At 36.9% G+C, this 23,522-nt stretch overlaps 1 protein-coding gene across 1 annotated transcript in view; it reads right to left on the bottom strand.

The window, feature by feature from the left end:
* VPS45 (vacuolar protein sorting 45 homolog) overlaps nucleotides 1-23,102 on the bottom strand; it is a 62,742-nt gene extending 39,640 nt beyond the window's left edge. Inside the window, exons 1-10 of the mRNA XM_002919316.4 lie at nucleotides 22,881-23,102; nucleotides 22,140-22,274; nucleotides 18,690-18,750; nucleotides 14,775-14,854; nucleotides 13,689-13,757; nucleotides 13,430-13,567; nucleotides 12,878-12,988; nucleotides 9,146-9,280; nucleotides 8,581-8,694; nucleotides 8,010-8,177 (exon numbers count right to left, since the gene is read on the bottom strand). Coding sequence (XP_002919362.1) covers nucleotides 8,010-8,177; nucleotides 8,581-8,694; nucleotides 9,146-9,280; nucleotides 12,878-12,988; nucleotides 13,430-13,567; nucleotides 13,689-13,757; nucleotides 14,775-14,854; nucleotides 18,690-18,750; nucleotides 22,140-22,274; nucleotides 22,881-22,973 — 1,104 coding nt within the window. The 5' untranslated portion in view covers nucleotides 22,974-23,102. The remainder of the gene's footprint in view (nucleotides 1-8,009; nucleotides 8,178-8,580; nucleotides 8,695-9,145; nucleotides 9,281-12,877; nucleotides 12,989-13,429; nucleotides 13,568-13,688; nucleotides 13,758-14,774; nucleotides 14,855-18,689; nucleotides 18,751-22,139; nucleotides 22,275-22,880) is intronic.
* Nucleotides 23,103-23,522: the final 420 nt, after the last annotated feature.

Genomic DNA, 23,522 nt, shown 5'->3' with positions numbered 1-23,522 from the left:
CATTAGGTTTTGTCAATCCTCACATTAAAGAACTTCCCCATAGGGGGCGCCTGAGTGGCACAGCGGTTAAGCGTCTGCCTTGGGCTCAGGGCGTGATCCTGGTGTTATGGAATCGAGCCCCACATCAGGCTCCTCTGCTATGAGCCTGCTTCTTCCTCTCCCACTCCCCCTGCTTGTGTGCCCTCTCTCGCTGGCTGTCTCTATCTCTGTCAAATAAATAAATAAAAATCTTAAAAAAAAAAAAAAGAACTTCCCCATAGTATATATTTATGTTTATTATGCAGCAGAACAAATTAATTCAAGCCAAGAACTACTTTGTAATCCCCCTCAAAGCATAAGGCACTATGCCAGGCACTGGAGGGGATACAAAGGTGAATTAGTTTCTGTTCTTAGTGAGTTCACAGACAAGGAGGTAAAGGGAAATGAAACAATTACAGCCTATTCTGCTACAAAGCACATTTCTTGAATGCACTTCAACTCTATGAAATCATTAAATATGGGAATGGTGTCAGTTTAACACAGAAGGTATAATGATTTATATATGTAGTTTTTCCAGCATGTTAGTATTAAGAAGGGAATAGGATCAAGCTTCCTTTTGAGGAAACTTTGACACTATGTTAAGAAAAAAGTATATAAGGGCGCCTGGGTGGCACAGCGGTTAAGTGTCTGCCTTTGGCTCAGGGCGTGATCCCAGAGTTGTGGGATCGAGCCCCACATCAGGCTCCTCTGCTATGAGCCTGCTTCTTCCTCTCCCACTCCCCCTGCTTGTGTTCCCTCTCTCGCTGGCTGTCTCTATCTCTGTTAAATAAATTAATAAAATCTTAAAAAAAAAAAAAAAGGATGTAAAACCAACACAAAAGTTTTCTGCAAGAAGTAGCTGGTTTTGCAGCATTAAGAACTGTTGTATTTTCCACTGTATTAAGCTATCTGGGGAAAGGGCAAGTGCAAGTGAAAAGGATGCAAAGATATTTCTCTGAGTTAAAAAGCAAACAAAATGACAGCCCCAAACTGACTGATATCCCCATATTGTATTTTTAATTTTGGTGAAACTATAGTTTGTATGAGAAGCAAAAGTTTTTCTGACCTTACAGCTTGAAGAATAAAATGTGAGCCCCAGGAATAAGGAGGGTTCAAAGGATGAACTGCGTAAATTTCTAGGTGCAAAGGCCTGTGGAGATTGAACTGTGCTAATATTTTTATTAGGATTGTCACTATTTTTATTAGGGCTTTGATTACAAAGTTATATAGATTTTTTTAGTTACATGGATTTTAAGTGACCTGCTTGTAATCCAATTTTCCCATAATACTTGTTTATTTTTAGTACATGATTTTGCAGAATCGGAGGTTTTTCAGGAAAACATATGTGGTATTATAACAGAAACTTATGTATGCAAAAACCAAAACAAGAAACAGAAACTGAGAATCAGCGCAATGTGGGGAAGGGGACACAGAGTGAAGAAAAGTATATCTGGTTGCTGAGGAATCAAGAAAGGCTTCATGAAGAAGGTGACATTTGCAAAAGGCCCTAAAGAATCAGTAAGTGTTAGCATTAGTCTGGGAGACTAAAAGAGGAGATGCTCTTAACAGGAATATGGAAATCAGAGAAAGAAATGTGTTGGGTTGAAAGACTGGCAAGAGCCTTGGAGGGCACTAGATTCTGAGGACATACATCGAAATGGAACTTCACAACTTATATGATGCTTTCACATACCTTATCTTTTTAATACTGCACGACAACCAGGCCTAATGTTTAAGAACTCTTCTGTTCACACCAAAGAGGACTATGATGACATGGGGAACCTCCTGGGTGGCTCTCAAGTAGGAAGTTTTCTGGGTAGGATTTCTATTGTTGCTTTTCTGGGTGAATATTTCACTAGCATCATCTTTAAGGAATCAAAAGGGAAGACATTTCTCTTCTTTAGATTTAAACCCTGCAGTCATAAGAATTTCCTTACATTTTTTCTTTTGCAGTACCCTTTCCAGAGCAATCACAGAATACACACTATTTAGAGTATCTGTTCAAATTTGCCACTAGTTTCTACCATAATATGAAGAAATTTCGGAGTACAAATTATTATCAAGTAAGAATACCCTATTTCCTATGTCTCTCAGTCAACTAGCCTAAATTTAAAACATCCATCTGGGGTCTCTGTTGCCTTTTTTTTTTTTTATAGGCACAATGTTTCAATTCCTGCCCTTGGGATCACTCTCTTTTTACCTTAAATCTACTCAATTTCTATATTTTTCAGCAAATTTGAGATTCTCAAGTAATTATAAAATCACAAAACTGGTACAGGGACAAAGAGTGCCCCAATCAGCCTGTACCCTTCCTACTTGCTCCCTTTCTAACTACTTTCACTTACATCTTGACTCCTGGCTCTTTCCCATTTAAAAATTCACTTCTCTTTCTTGAGATCTGGTGCTGGTATTGAGATCCCTGGCTTCACTTCCCTTGAGGATGTGGCCCAGATCTGATCCAGGATTACTTTGAGTGGATTACATTGCTTACTTTTGATCCCTTAGGACCCAACCCATGACTCAGGTCAGTGTTCCAGCTAGGCTTATCTATTTCCTCATGAAAGGAAACATGTAGGTACAAGCTGAGTTCTTTTCAGCTATGTAAGTCCTTGGAAAAGAAGGGCATTTTTGTCTGCCTAGATCCCATGTTATCCTCTGACTTAATTTTGAACATTTCACTCATGGCTATTTGATTCATCAACTTGACCGACAGTGGCATATGTTATATTGAGATTCCAGGGTACTAACCAGAGAAGAGGAGAAAACAATCTGAGAGACTTATAATTACACAGCAGGTATCTCCTATACGGTGGTATTTATATGTTAGAAATATGAGTGAATTACATCATGAACTTCTGGTTTCTCTTTTCTTATTAAATTTTCCATAAGCCTTGAGACTTTTAGGAGAGAAAAGTATATTTCACATAACAATGGCTGAGTAAAGAGCTTTGAAAGAAAACTACTGTCCTCTTAAGAAGATAGGATTCAAACATAGAATTCACTGAATTCTAACATTCATATAGGCCTAATCAAGGAATAGGAAAAGAAAAGCAAAAACACTATCTCTGAAGGTCAAGTTTCAAAAAGGAGCTAATGTTCACTCAAAAAACATCAATTAAAAAACAATTCTTTTCTGATACTTAAAGATCCTTCATTGTTTTGGGCTACTTTTCTGTTTTCTTCTACCAAAACTATGATGAAGCAGCACAGCAAGAACCAATTTTTATAATGACTTAGTTACACCATAGTATAAATTACAGATGAAGTCAGCAACTAAAAATAGTTTTTATTTTTTGTTTTAATTTAACTTAAAGAACAGGAACTCTAACTTGTTATCTACTATCACATTAATGTAGTAAAATCACCAATGAATAGCATTATAAGTCAGCAGATTAGAATAGCAAGATGAAATTGGCAGAAGCCTTCAACATGCTGATATGATAAAAAATGAGTCTAATAGTTTGAGAAAACAGCGTTGTGGGACTATAAGAGCTTATCTAGGAAAAATGATAGAAAGTAGGCAGGACCCAATTCCACTGACTGGAAATACATCTGAGTCAGTATTCTTTTCCTTAATGACTAGTCAACATAAAATTTAACTTTGCTGTAGGTCTTCTGCTGGTCAACATCGTCTGAAACACTGGCTAAATGTTGGTTTAGAGAGAAAATGATCATTTTTATTCTTAATTGGTGAAAGTAAAATTGTCACCTCAACATGTCCCAAACAATTTTCTTATGATTTTAATGAGAAGGAGAAAACCCTTCTCAAATCAGGGAGAGAGAGATCCGAGGTGATAAGTAGATTAGAAAACAATGTCCTGGTTGTCATAAAGAAAGCAGAATGTATCATCAAATAATAATATGGATAATGTGACAGTCATTACTTACTGAATATTAAGTGCTTTACATGTGCTAGCTCATTGCACCCTCACAAAAATCTTTAAGGTGAGTACTGTGATTTTTTTCCCATTTTACAGACAAAGAGACTAAGAGTGGTTACAATTTTCAAACCCAAGCCAACAAAGTCCCAAGCCCTTAGCTACTCCTCTATACTGCTTCACACGGAACTCCTCCTCTTCATTTTTCTAACAAGTATTTATTAAGTCTTTACTATATATCGTGAATAGGATGGTTTGAGGTCTTTTACCCAAGGTCAGGAAAGAAGGATATAAAAATAAACTAGTTCTTCCTTCTAAATTAAAAGCTATGATAGGACACAAAATGGGGGAAAACTGCTTACTTTCTGAAAATATTTCTCTTCATGGTATGAAAAAAAAATCTTCCTCACTAATCAAATGAGTCTTTTCCAACGCTGTAGACATGTTTTAATGATAGTACATTGCAGTTTGGTTCTAGTGAAAATTCTCCTAAATCAAATTTTAGTTAGCCTGTAGGATAACTGGTTAGAAGTGGAAGCAATTTATAGGTTTTTAGCAATATGTGAATTTTTTTCCCTTCATCATGATATAGTTACTATTCAAAAAAGCAAATGCCATTTCTATTCAAAAACCTCAATTCATTACTTCATGATGTATTATCATCTTAAGGTCAAGCCAAGGAATGCTATAACCCATCTAGGGGTCAGGCCCCCGGCATGTACTCATTATCAAACAAAAGGTCCCTTTATAGACTATTTAAATCACGTTGCCAAAGAAATCCTTTATGGTGGGGGAGTCCAAATCAACTGCTGCTGTAAAACTCTGATAACATGGGCAAGAAAACCTTCAAAGAATAACTTTTTAAAATATAAAATGGATCACAAATGGAATTCATATTGTAAAGTACCTATTTTTTTCTTTTAAAGTGAAGAAGAAACAAGGTTTCAGGCAAGGAATTATAGTAACCTTGTCTAACTGATTTCTATGTGGTAGAGAGATACAAATAAAGATACTAAAACTGGCTAGTGGTTAAGTTTGGTTCTATTGTTTCAAAGGGAAAAACAAAATGATAAAGAAACAAAAGTAAATTTACATTTAATTATAGGACAAAATTTAGTTTTTATTTAATAAGGAAAGAAAATTTATTTTCTTGGAAAAATTAAAAGTTTTCATAGGAATACTTCTATTAGGCCCACAAAACAATTGCAAACTGTTATTAGTAAGTACCGTTTCAATTAAGTTGGTCAAGTTAGACAAATTGTGGTAGATCTTTACAAAGGAATACTACTTAGCGATTAAAAAGAATGAGTGTTTAGGTTCTGATCTGGAACAGTCTCTGAGATACAGGGTTAACTGAAAAAGCAAAATGCAGAACTATGTGTACAGTATGTATATCATTTGAATTTTTAAAAAAGCGAGAGAGAGAGACACACACACACACACTCACACAGACATGCACATATACAGAATAACTGTAAGGATTGGCATGTGAGACTAGTAACGACTTAGTTTTTACTACATACCTCTTTCACCAAGTACTTATAACATCTATTTAAGAATTAGAATTCAATAGATTCAAAAAAATAATAAAATCAGCCTAAAAGTTCTTTGAAAGGATTTAAGAACACAGGGATAAAATTCAAAGTGATGACAGAAGTACTTTTCATAAATATAAAGCAAATATAATCTTCATGATTTCAAACTGATGGTGTTTTCAGAGGAAATCTTAATAAACATTAAAAAGTAACAAATTCTTGGGGCGCCTGGGTGGCTCAGTTGTTAGGCGTCTGCCTTCAGCTCAGGTCATGATCCCAGCGTTCTGGGATCGAGCCCCTCATCGGGCTCCCTGCTCAGCGGGAAGCCTGCTTCTCCCTCTCCCACTCCCCCTGCTTGTGTTCCCTCTCTCGCTGCCTTTCTCTGTGACAAATGAATAAATAAAATCTTAAAAAAAAAAAAAGTAACAAATTCTAAATCCCAGTAAAGACCTCCCTGTAACTAGAGCAACCCCAGATGGGTGGATTTCTTTGTTTTAGTTAGTTGTACCATATATTCAAAGCATTATGCTTAGAGGAAGGGAACCAACATTTACAAAGCACCTATCATATGTGAAGCATTTTACATACCTCACTGAATCCTGGTAACAATCTAATGAAAGTTTGAAATCTTTATCCCTGAGGCTTGGGCAAAATAAGTAGTTTCTTTTCCTCAAAAAAAACTTTGGTATGTAGAGACAGGATAAAAGCCAGGACAGTCTGGGTCCAAAGCCTGTTTTGTTTCCATTATACCATGCTGGCTTTATTTTATAAAGTCAAGTCGAATTGCAGCAGGGAAAGAAAGAGACTAAGTTGTAGAATATAGGGTCCTATTAATAAGGAAATGCCTTTTTTATGGTGAGTGCCTTAGAAATGGCTACCTCCCAAAGGATTCTCATTCCCAAGTGACTTACTGCCAGTAATACCACACTGTCATTTCTCAGGAACCTTGCAATTATTGGATTTGTTGTCTTGTTATCCTTATATACAATCTGTTGCTAAATTGTTTTCTTCCTTTGAACTGTCTCTCAGATTTGCCCTTACTGTACATTTTTAGTACTATCACTGTGAGTCTTCTAGCCTAATTTCAGTTTTTTCACCTCTAAAGCATCCTTACTAGATTAAATTTCCTTAAATACTGCTTTCATCATATCGACTTTCTACATATGGCCCTACAATGGATCTCTCTGCTTACCTCAGCAAGTGCAAATTCCTCTTACAAGCTTTTTCATAAACTGGTTCCTGTTTACCAATTTTACCTCCTATTTCTCTTCCACACCCACTCTCCAACAGGTCACACTGTTTATTATTTTCTGCATACTTCTGCCTCTTTGCTTTTGCTGTTATCCCTGACTAAAATCCTCCCCCAGATTCTATTCATTCTTGATGGTCCATCTTAATATCACCTTCTCTAAGGAACTGTCCCTAATAACCTCAAATCTAATTATAGTCAGCATCATAATTCTGACTTAATTAAATATTACCTTGAAACACCGCCTAAGTGTTTCTTGTGCTTTAGTTTTGTCCCTTCAACAAAGCTGTAAATTTCTTGAGGCCAGGGTCTGATTATGTCCCTTTTCTTCTAAAATGCTCTGGTAGCTCTCAACATTTTAAGATTAAAGCCCAATACCCTTTCAACGGCCACAATCAGGCCCCAGGCTGTCTTTCTGGCTTATCTAAGACCATTCTTCATCTTGTACCCTGCACTAGCTACACTGCAGTATTCTCTGTTCCCTAATTTTTCTCCCCCCACATCTCCATGCCTGCATTCTCTCTGCCAAGAATTTCCCCTCTTCTCTCTGGTTGGTGCACTTCTACTCTGTTTGGTGCCCTCCTCCTTATTTGTCCAGTCCCAAATCTAATGTCGTCTTCTTTAAGAAGCTTCATCCTTAGGGGAAACAGTTGTCCTTCCTCTGTATTTCCATATTCCTTTGTAAATACCTCTAGTATAATAGCATTTATAGCATGGTAATTCCTGGTTTAAATTTCTCTCTTCCTTACTATATAGTGCGAGCTCTTGGAGGAAAAGGATGGTATCTTTTTCTTCTTCATACCTCTGGATCCTTATAGCACAATGTACATGTAGCAGGCATTTACATGTTCATGGAATGAAGAACAGGTGTGCAATAAAAAAAAAAAACTTAGATAATGCATTTTAATATATATTGTATCTTTAAAATCTTCCTTACAACACTGTGAACTAAATATCATTATGCCTATTTTAGAGATGAGGAAACTGGCTCAGAAATTAAGCCAATAGCTCCAGGTCACAAAGCCAGTAGGTGGCAAGTGGCTAAAATCCAGATCTTCTCATTTTAGTCTATTATTCTTCCTAGTCAACTAGGTTGCCCTCCTAAATACTCAGTTAACTGCCTGGACCCTTTGCTATTGCACATTATTCTTCTCCTGTGGTTCTTGTATCTATCTTAAATAAAATTAATCTGTATTCTTGTCTCAACTCCTTGTTAGATTATAAATTCCATGTTGGTGAAGAAGGATTACTTGCCTTTGTATCTCTTGTTCTGCCTGGCACAGTGCCTTACACATAGTAGGTGCTCATCAAATTGGACTGAATAGATACCTGGAGAGCACTAGAATGGTCATTTTGACAGGCCAGTTCTTGCTCAACTTCTGAAACCTCCAGCAGATTCCGCTCACTGACCAGCCGAGACAGCTCTCCAACCACTGTCACATGCTTTGATACAGTCCCAGACATCTTCTTAAACTGTGGGTAATTCTCAACGAAGGCCTGCCATGGGAAAAACAGCAATTGGGGGTTCTGTTATTTCTTGACCAAGGACAAACATGCATGAAGGGAAAAAATAAGCAAGAATTGTTCTGCCCAGACTAAGGGACCTACAACTTTCAATCCCATGGCATTTTGTTTCTGCTCAAAAAGTGAAGAACTGGTACATGTCAGTACACTGACTCTTTAAATAGTCCAAATGTGACTGAAGAATGGAAAGAAGCACATAGCTTGTTATGAAGTTTTCACTACATTGTTTCCTAAAGAGAAATAGTACAGAAAATTATTTCAAACCAAACAAAATGAATCAAGGCAGAAATCAGACTGAGAATAGTCCAGAAATGTTGCTTACATGAATAGTTCCAAAGTCTTGCATGTTAGCCATCCATGAACATGTTCAATTTACCTTCATGTCTGCTATTGATTCTAGTTTTTGCTGTTCTTTTGGTTTCTTCTTCTGAAAGTCTTCCATGAGATTCTTTATATTGCTACCAATCTCAGCAAAGTTCAGGTACATATTCTGTGAAAAAGGAAGTTGGAAACAGTTCTATCAAGGAGTCTGACTTTCAGACCATTTAATAAAAGAAGTAGCGAAAAAGAATCCCGAAGGCAGAATTGAAGGGCAAGAAAATTCCATTGTAATGACCAAATCTGGACATTGGCCAGGACACTGGTGATGAATACTATTACTATTCTCACAAAGGGCTACAGAAGGGAAGGAAGTAAATAAATTGGGTTCTAATTTTGAAAGTACAAAAGCTAAATATGTGATGTCTCTGAAGAAAAAAAAAACTGTTAAAGGGTCAGAATCCAACTCTTCCGCCTTCTCTTGAGGTGCAGTTTATCTACAGGATGCCCCTATCATCCTTCCACATGAAGTCCCATACCTGTTCTCATTCGAACAAGTCAATCAGTACTGGCCTTCTTACATAAAATAACTAAAATAATTTAAAAAAATTTTAACCACCTACGTTAGCATAGAATTCATCGTTTTCAGCAGATAGGACCACCTCTCTTAAGTCTTTACTGATTCCCGGCACTCTGGAAAGATCAATCCGGTTGTTGTTTATGCCCAGTAGTTCGTGGACCATGGCCTGATATGTCCACTAAATGAAGAATTATGACAAAAAAAAAATTGGTAACTGACAAAACATGGAAATAGTAAATGTTCAGGAAAACAAAAACTGGTAACATTCTTAGCAACTCGCCTTCTTTACATAGAGGTTCTTAATTTAGTTCAAGTTTTATTAATATTTTGTGTTCTACTAAGCATTAAGACTAATTGTAATTGGTTAAGCTAAAAGTCAAAACACTTTTACATTTTATACTTTTGGAAGACGGGCAGCAAGATTAATATTCCTGATAGAAAGAAAACAAATTAGATCTATCATTAGCTCCAGTTTTTGCCTGTGAATTAAGAGTATATTTTTGGCTTCACAGATAGGGCTATATTGGTATTGCAGTTACAAGCTGTACCATTTCCTGTACGCTTCTGTGGTTTTCTGCAGCATGAGAAGTGTGCTCTTGCAGATCTGAGTGGTGCTATATTTATCCTGGGAACACTAATATTATCAGAAACAAATCTTGTGAGTTGATCAAAACACACATATTCAGAAACTTTGCCCCTGAATCAATTTTATTTCATATTTTTCCTTAATACGAATTGTGAAGAAGGATTGGTTTCCATTCTTTAAAAATGTGAACTTATTTGGTGAAAATGGAATGGAGAAACCCCAAATTTTGCCTTCTCACCATTCACAGAGAATGGGTTCCTTTTAGTCATAGGTCCATTATACACAACTAAGTATTTTCCAGCAAATTACCTTCTAAATCTAGAATCTAAATGCTAGAAATATTTATATACTTTTTCTTCGCCTTAAGCAATCTAGATTTATTAAGAAAGAACTTAAGGTGGGGTGCCTGGGTGGCTCAGTCGTTAAGTGTCTGCCTTCGGCTCAGGTGGTGACCCCAGGGTCCTGGGATCGAGCCTGGAATCAGGCTCCCTGCTTAGTGGGAGGCCTGCTTCTCCCTCTCCCACTCCCCCCCGCTTGTGTTCCTTCTCTCACTGTCTCTCTCTCTGTCAAATAAATAAAATCTTAAAAAAAAGAAAGAAAGAAAGAACGAACTTAAGGTTATAAAAGAAGGTACTTCATTTCCTAAAATACTTGCCAAACGAATCCTTAAAAAAGCAAGTTTCAGGGGCGCCTGGGTGGCTCATTTGGTTAAGTGTCTGACTCTTAGTTTTGGCTCAGTTCACGATCTCATGGGTTGTGAGATCGAGCCCAGAGTCAGCCCATGCTCAGAGAGGTGTCTACTTGAGATTTTCTATCTTGACCCCTCCCCTGGCTCACGCGCATGTGCATGTGCCTGCGCTCTCTCTCTCAAATAAATAAAATCTTAAAAAAAAAAGTTTATGGGGCATGTAAAATAAGTATAACAAAATATTTATGCTTCCATAGACAGCATCCTGTGCATGTTTCTACCATTAGTACTTACTCTATAATTAAAATAATCAGTTTACTTCTCTCCCCCTTGGATCATGAGCTCTTTGAGAGCAGAAATTGCATCTTTTTTTTTTAATGTTTTTTTATTATGTTAGTCACCATACAGTACATCCCTGGTTTCTGATGTAAAGTTCGATGATTCATTAGTTGCGTATAAGACACCATGCAATACGTGCCCTCCTTACTACCCATCACCGGTCTATCCCATTCCCCCACCCCCCTCCCCTCTGAGGCCCTCAGTTTGTTTCTCATAGTCCATAGTCTCTCATGCTTCATTCCCCCTTCTGATTACCCCCCCTTTCTTTATCCCTTTCTTCCCCTACCGATCTTCCTAGAGAAATTGCATCATTTAATCTTTTACCTCTAATACTTTTTTTTTTTTCTTAAGAAGGCTACATGCCCAGGGTGTAGCCCAACACGAGGCTTGAACTCATGACTCTGAGGTCAAGACCTAGGCTGAGATCACGAGTCGGACACTGAACTGACTGAGCCACCTAGGTGCTCCATTACCTCCAATACTTAACACAATACCTGGCACATGATAAGTCTTTAATGAAATTAGTTGAATGAATGGTTGTTTTTCTTTGGGAAACACAATTACAGGCAATCGTTTTTCGTTCTACTTTTTTATACTATCAAAACTTCTTTAGTGAACATATATTACTTTGTATTTTGGAATATAAGGCTATCCTATTATAGAGATGCTGCACTCCACAGCTACAGATTTCTCCTGGCATTAACATGATTATAAGCTAGGAAGAAACTGCAATATAAACTATGTCTTTCCGTATGAATTCAAAGTCACTATTAATAAAGCCTCTACTTTGTGTAAGGTACTGTTCTTATACTTGCAGAAGAACAAACACAGGTAAGACAGAGTCTGCCTTGAAGGACTGTGTGAAAATAATCAAAGGTACAACATGGCAAATGAAGCACAAGACATAAGAGAGACACAAAGTTCTGCAGTAATTTTATGGAAAAAAAGAACATGTCTGACTAAAAGAATGAAAGGCTTCAAGGAGATGTTTTGAGTGGTTTTAAAGGAGAATGTTGATAGGTGAAGATAGGGAGAGAAGGTATTCAAAACATTCCAGCGTTTAGACAGAGGTCACAACATGAATAAAATGACGGCTAGAAACCACATGGCATATCCGCACAGTAGTGAGTTGTAGGTTAAGGTTGGGCCCACATTGTGAAGGCTCGCGGATGCCAAGTTCAGCAGTCTTTAAGCCAGTAGGCAAATGGGAAGCAATGAAGATTTTTGAGCCAGGAGTAGTAAGATCAGAATCGTGTTTTAGAAAAAGTGATTTAACAACATCGTGTCTATGAAATACATTAGAGTAGAAAGAAAAGAGGGGAATCAAAGCCTTTCTGTTTCAGCCATCTTGGAGCCTGTGGAGGCCTGCTGGGAACAGGACTCCTAAAACGATAAATATGCCTGGAAGGCTGCGGTTCAAGGCCATTTTTGCTAGCTATAAGCAGGATCTCCAGAACCAGAGGGAGCACACAGCTCTTCTTAAAATTGAAGGTGTTCATGCTCAAGATGAAACTTAGGTTCTCTCTAGGCAAGAGATGTGCTCATGTGTACAAAGCAAAGAATAACACAGTGACTCCTGGTGGCAAGCTGAACAAAACCAGAGTAACCTGGAGAAGGTAACTCATACTCATGGAAACAGTGGCATGACTCATGTCAAATTCTGAAGCAACCTTCCTGCTAAGACCACTGGACACAAAATCCACGTGATGCTGTACCCTAAAGGATTTAAACTTACTGAAAAGTAAATAAAGTGTAGTTGATCTCCTATAAAAAAAACAAAATAAAAAATAAAAGTGAGAATCGGTAGATGACTATTTCAGTATTCCTTTAAGAGATTAGGGTCTACACAAAGGTAATGGCAGTAAGAATGGAAAATTGCAGATAGACACTGGAAAAGGACAAGCTACAGAACTCAGAAGTTGCCTTCATCAGGGGTGAAGGTGGTGGCGGAAAGGGACAGGGAAGATGAGGCGGGAGAAAGAGCCAAAGATGACTGTGGCTGGAAGAATAGTGATATCAAAATACCAGGAAATAGAAGGAAAAAAAAAAAAGCTGAAAATAAGGAGGCAAACACATGGACCACACTGTTCATTTCCACATCAGCATTTTGATGAATAGCACTTGAAATCATGCTTTTGTTATGTTAATAAAGGGTTCTGCACCTGGTTTAGCAATGGGGTGATGGCATCATCGCAACGATCTAAAATAAGCAGCAATGGAGGCACCTCAGTGCGCCGGAATTCAAACAGTTCATATTCTTTAGTTATTACTTGCTGTGGATGAGAGAGAAAGACAGTTTGGTCAACCAATTAGTTGCAGACAGAGATGATACAAGCAGAAAATTAATACATAAAAAAACACATTTAACAATAATTCTTTGCATCTTCATAGGCCTTCCGAAAGGATTCAAAGGCTTGACAAAGTTTGGTAGCATCCTGTTTAAGAGGTTAGGATTTAAAACTCTATTTTACAAATGGCTTAATTGGATCAAAATAAGTATTTAACTTATTTAGCTCGCAAATGTTGAGTTAAGCCTAAAAATTTCACCCTAATCTGTTGCCTTTGATTTTTTATTACAAAGATCTACCTTTTTGCCAGTAAACCTAACATAGTCACCTCCTTGATTGTAGAAAAAATATTGTTATAGTTTCTGAAATATGATAAGGAAATGAATGGTCTTGATGCTTTGGAACTGGGGAGAGGGAAAGCCATACCTTAACACATTCTGCAAGTCTCTTTGCTGCCTCTGATGAAAGCTGGTAACGAATCATGGGACATTTCTTCAGAGATAAAAGGAGAGCTGTCAGTCCTTGAGTTGTTCTGGATAGCTGGGCTGGATCCCAATTTCGACCCTTTTTGTTAAAAATGTATATTCAGAGAAAATAATTGAATTTTTTCTTACAAGTCCAATTACTTGCTGAATTAACTCCCACCTGATAAATAAACTTATTTTTTTATCCTTTCCTTCCATACCTGGCAGCAACCCAAAATACTGAGGGAAAACAAATGTGGATTCACAGCAATATAATCACCATAAAATTCCTGCAAACAAAGCACAAAGATCAGTCATTTCATAAATTCCAGCTGTATCATATAGTAATATTTTCATATGTGATATAATACTGTGTGATATAATCACATTTGAGGAAATGCAGGTATAAAAGAGATACAAAAATTGATCAATTAATAATTGAGTAGCAATAGTCAATGTGAGGGAATAAAATAATTATAAAATAGCAGCCATAATAATAAATCTTTTAAAAAAACAGAAAGTTGTAGAAGTATGTGTATTACATTTCTGGAGACCTCTGTGCACACTCAATTAGTAAAAATAAGACACTGCTATAGGATATACAATGTAACACACAGATGAGAAAGAACTTTGCTGTGCAGTGTATTCTTTTTTTTTTTTTTCATTTATCACCTAGCACATCCTTCTGAAAATCTAAAACTTGTTTATTTGCTGCCCTATTCTTCACTTAGGTGATAAATGTATCCAGACATTTGTGATAAATGTATTCAAGAACATAAAGCATTTAAGAAGTAAAAGGTAACATGACATGTTCTGATGTGATGTATTATACAGCATGCAGAATATTTAGGAATTACTAAGTTTTAACCTAACAATAAAAGTCTACTTTTTACCTCCCAGAGCAAGACAATCACAAATAGACTTTAACAAACCTCTTTCACATCCTTTACTTCCTATTCTTTTCCAATCAGACATAGCCCTGTAGATGGACATTCTTACAATGTGGTTCATAAAACTAGCATAGAATATATGTGACTCTGTGCCCAACCCTGTGAAACCCTCCCTATCCACTCAGTAGGACCCACTACAAGTCCAGCTCCCTTATTCCCACTGACTTCTTTAATTCTGTTCCCACCCAATTTGATACCTCTTACAAACTTTCTAAGTATGAGTATAGTTTGGTGCAATGCATTTATAATGTCTGATCAATAGCCACCCTTCTTTTGAGACAGCACCTTTCTTATGTTAGACTCAAATCTTTAAAAAGGACCAATATAAGAGATGTGTTAGAGGACCAATATGTTTACCTGAACCTCAGCCACAACTTCCTGTTCATCAGCTTCAGCTAATGACTTCACATCACTCTTGCTGATCACATTACTGAAATCTGAAACAGACATATGAATTGTGGCTGACTCAAAGGAAATCATTTTTGCTGCAATTAGACATAAAAGAGCTTAATGACCAATTGAAGTTTGGTATACATTGCAGTATATGTCAAAGTCAAACACCTTCAAATTCAAATGAGTAGCATAAATATATTCAAATCCATAAATTCATAATACTACTTGAAAAAAAGACCACCATGTAGGCATTGGAGGATGCCAGGGAACCAAGTCATTATACTGAAAATAGCAAATAAAGGGAAAGAAGTGAGTTTTTATTCCTTTATATACAAACTGTACCACAGATAACCAAGTAGAAGAGGGGAAATCTCTATTTATGGAACTATTCCAGCTAAAAAACAAAAAAGGAATGATAATGATAGAATTAAAAGATCATCATTTTTATCAACCACTAATGAATCAATGGATGGACCTAGGCATTGAGCATCAACTGGTGCTAATATCACAATAAGAGACAATCAATGAAAGCACACAACACTGATTAGGAAATATTCTTGCCAAGAAGAAATCAAATACAAATCTAATTAAGCTTCTATATCCAAGTACCAATTTACAGAACTAAAGGATAGAGGGATATTTTATTTATTTGTTTGTTTAAGATTTATATATTGGAGAGAGAGAGAAATAGAGCGCACAAGTGGGAGAGGGAGAGGGAGAAAGAATCTCAAGCAGCCTCCACACTGAGTGCACAGCCTGACGTGGGGCTTGATCCCATGACCCTGAGATCATGACCTGAGCCAAATCCAAGAGTCAATGCTTAACTGATTGTACCACCCAGGTGCCCCAGGAATATTTTAAACTGCAAAGAATATGTTAAACTACCCTATCAGGATGCAATCAGCAAGATGCAGGCTGTGAGAAACTTTAACAGAACAATGTAGTTTCTTCAATAAATAAATTGCACTGGAGAAAGATTGAGAGAGACAGAGAGAAAACACCTATAGAAGATTAAAGAAACGTAAACAACATATCAATCAACAGCAATGTGTAGATCTTATCATGATCATAATTCAAATACAAAAACAGTGAGAAAAAAAACCCAAAACAAAACCATAGGAGAATTTGAAATTTGAATGCTAAGTATTTGAAAATAGGAATTATTTTTCGTTATTTGGATATGCATAATAATGGTATTTTATTTTCTTTATTTTTTATAATAATGGTATTTTATAAAATGAGTCCTTATCTTTTAGAGATGCGTACTGAAATATTTAGGGATGAACTCATATGATGCCTTAGATCTCCTTCAAAATAACATTGGTGGGGGAGTAGATGGCAGTAGAGCTAAAACGAGATAGGCCACAGCAAAGCAACTTTTGAAATTGGATGTTGGGTACATTGGGATTTATTATACTATTTGTATATATTTGAAAACTTTCATAATAGAGGTTTTTTTTAACAAAGGAAGGAAGGAGCCTATTATACAATATATTCAGTAGACATAAAAATGCAAAAATAAAATTATAAAAAAATGAGATGAGCAGAAGGCCAGTTTAGTGTTGATATAAATTGTGCTGAAGGTTTGTAATGAATAAAATCACTACATACAAACTCATTTAGTTTATTTTAATCAAATAAAATTGTGAAATTGATTGCTTTACCCAAGTTCCAAGAGTCTGTTTTTCCTAGGCTTTAGTGTTACTTTAATATATATCATTTTTTTCTTCTACTTCATAGATTAACAGTGCAAATCACACAATCTTTAGAACCAGAAGAATAGACATTAGATTATTCATTACTAATCTCAACTGCTGCCTCAAAGAACTCTCTTTAGAGGAAAAAGGAGTCTTCATATCATGACCTAGTCAATTTTTAACTGAGAGACTCAGCACAAGAAGTGATTCCATTATATGTCTACTTAAATTTGATAGCACAGGGAATCTTTCATATTTTCGTATATTCATATATATATATATGTACACACACACCACTAAGTACAAGTTTCTATGCTTTCCTAAGTACCTAGCTTGTGATGACTACACACTTATGACTACTGCAATGACTACATACTTATCAGAATGGCTAAAATAAAAAAGGGCAACACCAAATGCTCATAAGGATACAAAGAAACTGGATCACCTGTACATTGCTAGTGGAAAGTAAAATGGTATGGTCACTCTAGAAAACATTTAACAGTTTCTTAAAACACAAAACACGGAACTACCATATGACCCAGCAATTGCTCCCCTGGATATTATTTACTACAGAGAAATGAAGACTCATGTTCACACAAAAACCTATATACAAATGTTTATAACAACTTTATTTATAGTAGCCAAAACTGAAAACAACTCAGATATCCTCCGATGGGTAGTTAAACAAATTGCGGTATATCCATAACATGGAATACTACTCAGTAATAAAAAGGAATGAACTGTTGATACATGCTACAACCTGGATGAATCTCTAAAGAATGCCTAATGAAAAAAGCCAATCCCAATGGGTTATATACTATATAATTCCATTTATGTAACATTCTTGAAATGACAAAATTATAAAAACAGAGAACAGATTAGTGGTTGCCAGGGGTTAGTTAATAAGGGGGTTGGGTGGGAGGGAAATGGATCTAGTATAAAAGGGCAATATGAGAGATCTTATGGAGATGGAAATGTTTTATATCCTAACTGTCAATGTCAATATCCTGGATGTGGTATTATACTATAGTTATGTGAGATGCTACACTGGGGGAAATGGGTTTAAGAATAAACAGGATCTCTGTATTATTTCTTACAACTATATGTGAATCTACAATTGTCTCAAAATAAAAAGTTAAATTATAAAAGAAAGCCTGTGACTAAGCCAAAAGTAAACAAAAACAAAAAACCACCAGGATGGCAGAAACTAATAGAATTGCCAATTTTTACCTCTTGAGGTTGTTGTATGGGCTCAATGAAATAATACATGAGAAAGTTCTTTATAAAATACTGTCTTACCACAAATGTTAATTTTTGGTACCATTATTTAATTGTGGCATATAGCGTAGAAAGTATGTATATCTTAGAGTATAATCTAAACCCTAGAACTCCAAAGCCTTCAAGTAAGTTTTAAAAATTTCACAAATGCCCTACATACTGAGGGTTAAGGTTTGTCCTTGGTTTTAGAAATGGCACCAAATAAAATAGACTTACTAATCCCATAAAGATCAATAATGACATCTAGAGGAGAATGGATGTAACTTCCAAAGCAGAACATATTACATAAAAAAAAAATCATATAAAATGTACAGTAACCACAAACTAAGTTTATTTCCAGGACTCTGCCCTCCCTGTATCCCCCCCAAAAGTTATGTACATAAGGGATACCTACTGGATGACTTGTACTTTCAAGTATTACATAAAGTAGCAAAGAGAAGTGGAATGATTTCATGTAAATGAAAAACTTTACATATATGTACAGTAAATCTCTGCTTTTCCAACAAACTCAAGCATATCCTCCTCCAAATAAAGAAACCAGCTTCTATGCCTCAGTTCATAAAAGAATAAAATAGGAATAAGTATACGCTTTTTGTTTTGTTTTGCAGAGGTGGGATGTAAAATTTGGCTACTTGTAATTTTTGATTTCTAAAGAATCTTGATAGGCAAAATAAAACTTAAAAACAATTTTTACCTAATTAATCAACGATGAAGAAAATCCCACTTAGCTCTCTAAAACAAAATGTTGCTATTGGTCATAAGACTATTAATACTTGAAAGGACATAAAAAAATCAGACTCATATAGTGACTGATTCAGTTAACTTATTGATGATATGAAGTGTCCAACCGAACAGACTAGCTAGGATACAGTTAATGATGGAATAAGTGAAATAATATACTTACAAATAAAATATATACTGTATTTTGGTCTCCGGAGTTCTTGAATCAGATAATCCACATTCTCCTAGAAAAGAAACAACAAACAAATAATATGTGAGAATTGTTTAAGTGAAAAAATAATAAATACCGTCTACTGATTTATTTAAGTATTTACTGAGAGTCTACTGAGTGCTGAGGTCTAGATTTAAGTGTATGTTGCAGGGATGAGGGCTGGAGGTGAAAAAGAATAGGTTAAATATAATGATCAGGAATCATCTATAATATCAATGAGCTGCATTACCATGGCCAAATTAAGATTTAAAAATATTAAAAACACAAATGTTAAGTACAACATAAAGCTGATAATAATTCCGCAAATTTGCCTCAGGCTGCTTGTCTATAAATTATTCATCTAATCAAAATTCTTAGATAGAATATCAAAACATATCTAGTTCTTTAAAAACCAACATTCAAGAGAAAATACACTTACTTGTATTCACTTTGGCTTTTAACTTATTGGTACCTAAGACTGCACAACGGTAATGTTTGTGAAGTATGTGCAAACAGCAGGTTAAGACTTTTCATATAAATCCATTATTTAAAAACAAAATATGGGGGCGTCTGGGTGGCTCATTTGGTTAAGCGTCTGACTTGTGATTTCGGCTCAGGTCACAAGCTCATGGGTCATGGATCAAGCCCAGGATCAGACTCCACACTCAGCCAGGAGTCTGCTTGGGATTCTCTTTCTCCCTCTCCCTCTGCCCCTCCCCGCCACTCACACTTTCTCTTTCTCTCAAATAAAACAAATAAATCTTTTTAAAAAATAAAATAAAATATAAAATTTAGAAGTAAAAAAAAGTTGATTTTTATATGGTAAAAACATAAGAATTCCAATTACGTAAGATCATAATGCAGGTTTTATCTATTTTTGAAACAATTAACACATAAATTTCAATATGACTTTGGTCCCCAGTCTAAACATGATAGGAAATACAGTTTTAAATGTTTAAAAAATTATACATTTCCTTAAAGAACTAAAAGTAATATAAGTAACGCACATTGCTTGTTAAATGGGAAAAAGGTTTTTAAAATAGTCATTTAGATTTAAAAATACACTAAAATTAACTTTACAGGGGCGCCTGGGTGGCTCACTCGTTAAGCGTCTGCCTTCGGCTCAGGGCGTGATCCCGGCGTTCCGGGATGGAGCCCCACATCAGGCTCCTACGCTGGGAGCCTGCTTCTTCCTCTCCCACTCCCCCTGCCTGTGTTTCCTCTATTTCTGCCTGTCACTCTTTCTCTGGCAAATAAATAAAATAAAATCTTTAAAAAAAAATTTAACTTTACAGCATAATCTTAAAGAAAAATCATTTTTAAGAACACATTTTTAGTGGGGCACCTGGGTGGCTCAGTCAGTTAAGTGTCTGCCTTTCGCTCAGGTCATGATCTCAGGGGCCTGGGATGAACCCTTAATCGGGCTCCCTGCTCAGCGGGGAGCCTGCTTCTCCTTCTCTCTGCCCCTCACCCCGCTCGTGCTCATGCTCGTGCTCTCTCTCAAATAAATAAATAAAATCTTAAAAAAAAAAGAACACATTTTTAGTTTTAGAGAGAGTGTGTGTGTGTGTGTATATATATATACATATATATATACATATATATGTATATAAAGAAGTTCTCTAGGGGCGCCTGGGTGGCACAGCGGTTAAGCGTCTGCCTTCGGCTCAGGGCGTGATCCTGGCGTTATGGGATCTAGCCCCACATCAGGCTCCTCCTCTATGAGCCTGCTTCTTCCTCTCCCACTCCCCCTGCTTGTGTGCCCTCTCTCGCTGGCTGTCTCTATCTCTGTCAAATAAATAAATAAAATCTTTAAAAAAAAAAATAAAAAATAAGTTCTCTAATGAAAAATATTAGGAAATGATGGATTAGATGATCTCTAAGATCCCTCTCAGCACCAAAATTTCATGAGCTACAAATGTGAAAAAACTGGAAATGACTATAACACAGTATTAATGTATTCATTAATTCAGGAACTATTTATTGAGGTCCACCATGTAGCAGGCACTGGAGACATAATAGTATGAAAAAACAGATACCATCTCTACTCTTATGGAGCTTACTGCTGGTAGGTGAGAAAGATATTAATCAAACCATATAAAACTTCAACTATGACAAGCTAAAGGGAGAAGAAGATGGTGCTGTAAGTACTTGTAAGACAGGGGTTTGACTTGGTCAGCAAAACCAGAGATTTACTGGAGGAAGGAAAGAAGTTCCAAGCAGAGGGAAGAGCCTGTGCAAAGGTCCTGTGGCATGATGGAATAAAGTGAACTCAAAGATTAATGTGGTTAAGAGCAAAAGGGGGAATGGTTTGAAATGAGGCTGTAGGAATGACAGGAACTAGACCACACAGAACTACAATTAAGGAGTTTTGCTTTTAGCATAAAAACAATGAGAAGTCATTCAAGGATTTCAAGTGGGGGTGACATGATCAGATTTGTATTTCAGAAAGTACATAATACACACGCATGATAAAAGAGTGCTTTGGAGTTGAAGATCATGAATATAAAGAATATACAAAGTAAGGTTGAAATAGTATGGGCGTTTTACAGGAGGACTCAAGCTAGATTTAGAAAATGATGTATGCAAATGCACAGAAGACTAAAGAACCTTTAATTAGGGGAAGAGAACAAATAGAGAAGAGGAATGAGCATGTAGAGGGATGATAAAAAGGCCTCGTTGGCAATAGTGGAGGAGCAGAGATTGGACATGGGAGGCTGGATACATAAAGGGCAGATCAAAACAGCTAAAGGAGGGATTTGAGGGCTGGGCCCCTAAATATTGATTTAATCATGGAAGTAAAATTGAGCCATTATATGTTCCTGTGCATAGATGTGAATAAAATGATACAGACTCAAGATACTGGTGTAGATACATAAGAATATAAGATTAAGTGGCTGAATCACGGGAGACTATGGACTCTGGGAAATAAACTGAGGGCTTCAGAGGGGAGAGGGTGGGGGATTGGGATAGACGGGTGATGGGTATTAAGGAGGGCACGTATTGCATGGAGTATTGGGTGTTATACGAAAACACTGAGTCATGGAACACTACATCAAAAACTAATGATGTACTGTATGGTGGCTAACATAACAAAATAAAAAAATTATTAAAAAAATAAGATTAAGTGGCAATGGTATTCAGTGTGATAGCTATGGAGGTTAATCCAGGAATTAAGTGATGTGGGTCTCTGGTAGGATAGTTAGTGGTTTTGGAAGTAGCTGGGAAACTAAAGGGCATTGTGGATGAAAAACTGACTGTAAGGAGTAAACTGAGATGTGGAAAGCAGGAGAGTCAAGGTTGTAACTCTGATGAACCAGGTTAATTATGATGCCACAAATGATAACACAAATTTATTTTGCTTTCTTAATGCTTTCATATCAGAGTGTTCTGTATTTGCCTGGGCAAATGACAACTCAGTACCTTCGTAGGACGAAGAAAACAAATTGCTTTCAGGTGTTTCATGATCTCTCGATTTTGAGAATCAATGCGTTCAAAAAGGTACACTTCCCTCTGAAGAATCTCTGATTGTGTGTATACCATACTCACTATGCCAGTCTGTAAAGAAAAAGAATTAACTCATATTATGCTAGTCAAAAATAATATAAACAAGCAGCAACACCTAAGACTTAAATTTTTTTCAACAGTACTTAGCTGGATAACGTAAATACTAACATATGCGATAACACTTACTGAGCGTCCAAAACATGTAGGTAATGTACCAGAATGAAAAACATGTTCTCTCTGAACACAATCCATAAATTACAAAAAATTTTTTTTCCATCACCTTAGAGGTTTTTTTTTTTTTTTTAATAATTCTGTGACCAACAAATAATAACCTGTCATTTAAAAACACAATGCTGACTGGAAATAAGTCTTCCAAGTGTCCTGCCTCACATATTATTTCTCGGCAGAGACATTTAGAAAAGGACTTCTGATTCCAATAAATTGTTCCGGGTAGAAGAAGAAATCTCTAGTGGTAGTTAGAGCCATTTACACTAAAAACCTACTAGGCAAGCTTTATACCACCTTTCAGTTCCACACCAACGGACCCTCGCTTCAAAACCTCTAATTAAATACTAAATCCTACCGTGGAGTGGGAGTAGCTATTTTAAGGGAGGGAGAGTTCCCTCACAAACAAATACTGAGCAAAAGCAAACTCACCGTCTCTTTATCCATGAGGAGTACTTTCATACCCGGTCCGCTGTCCTCTATCATTTTGGAAACGTACTGCTTCACAGCAAAAACCACGTTCATGGTGGCGAATTGACAGGTTAACCCTACAGCCCTTCCCGCCCCCTTTTCTCTTGCTAAATTAACCCCCGGCCTTTTGGCCGGGTCTCAGCGGCTTCCACCCCGCCCGGCTTTGGCTTCCGGAAGTCCGGGCAGCTCCTACGGTGCTGGGAGTTGTAGTTCCGCTGCGCGGGGCGGGCGACCCAGCCTCCCGGCTGAATGGAAATATCCCGCGGAGACCCCCCCAGGGCAGCAACGCTCGGAAGTGATTCTCTACCCACCTCCAGTCTGAAGTTGTTTGAGGCCTAGACTCAGAGCACGGAGGGCAGTGGGTCCGGGGTGCCCCGGCTGCCCCCGAAAGCCTCTCCTGCTGGCTTGGGGAGAGGGCAGCTGCTCGCGGCGTGGGGGAACTTGGCATGGGGCTAGCTTGGAGGCGAGAACCGCAGAGTGTAGCTGTGGTCACTATGTGCCATTAATACTTTCTTGGGTGGCAAGTGAAGGATTAAGGGAAGAGAGCTGGCGTAAGGCTCCCGGCCGCTCGGAAAGGTATTTGCTAAGTAATGGCCGAGGTTT

The sequence above is a fragment of the Ailuropoda melanoleuca genome, chromosome 2, assembly GCF_002007445.2.
Source record: "Ailuropoda melanoleuca isolate Jingjing chromosome 2, ASM200744v2, whole genome shotgun sequence".
NCBI classification, from domain to species: Eukaryota; Metazoa; Chordata; class Mammalia; order Carnivora; family Ursidae; genus Ailuropoda; species Ailuropoda melanoleuca.
The sequence above is the reverse complement of the archived record's forward strand: the minus strand, read 5'-3'. Positions and strand labels throughout refer to the sequence as shown.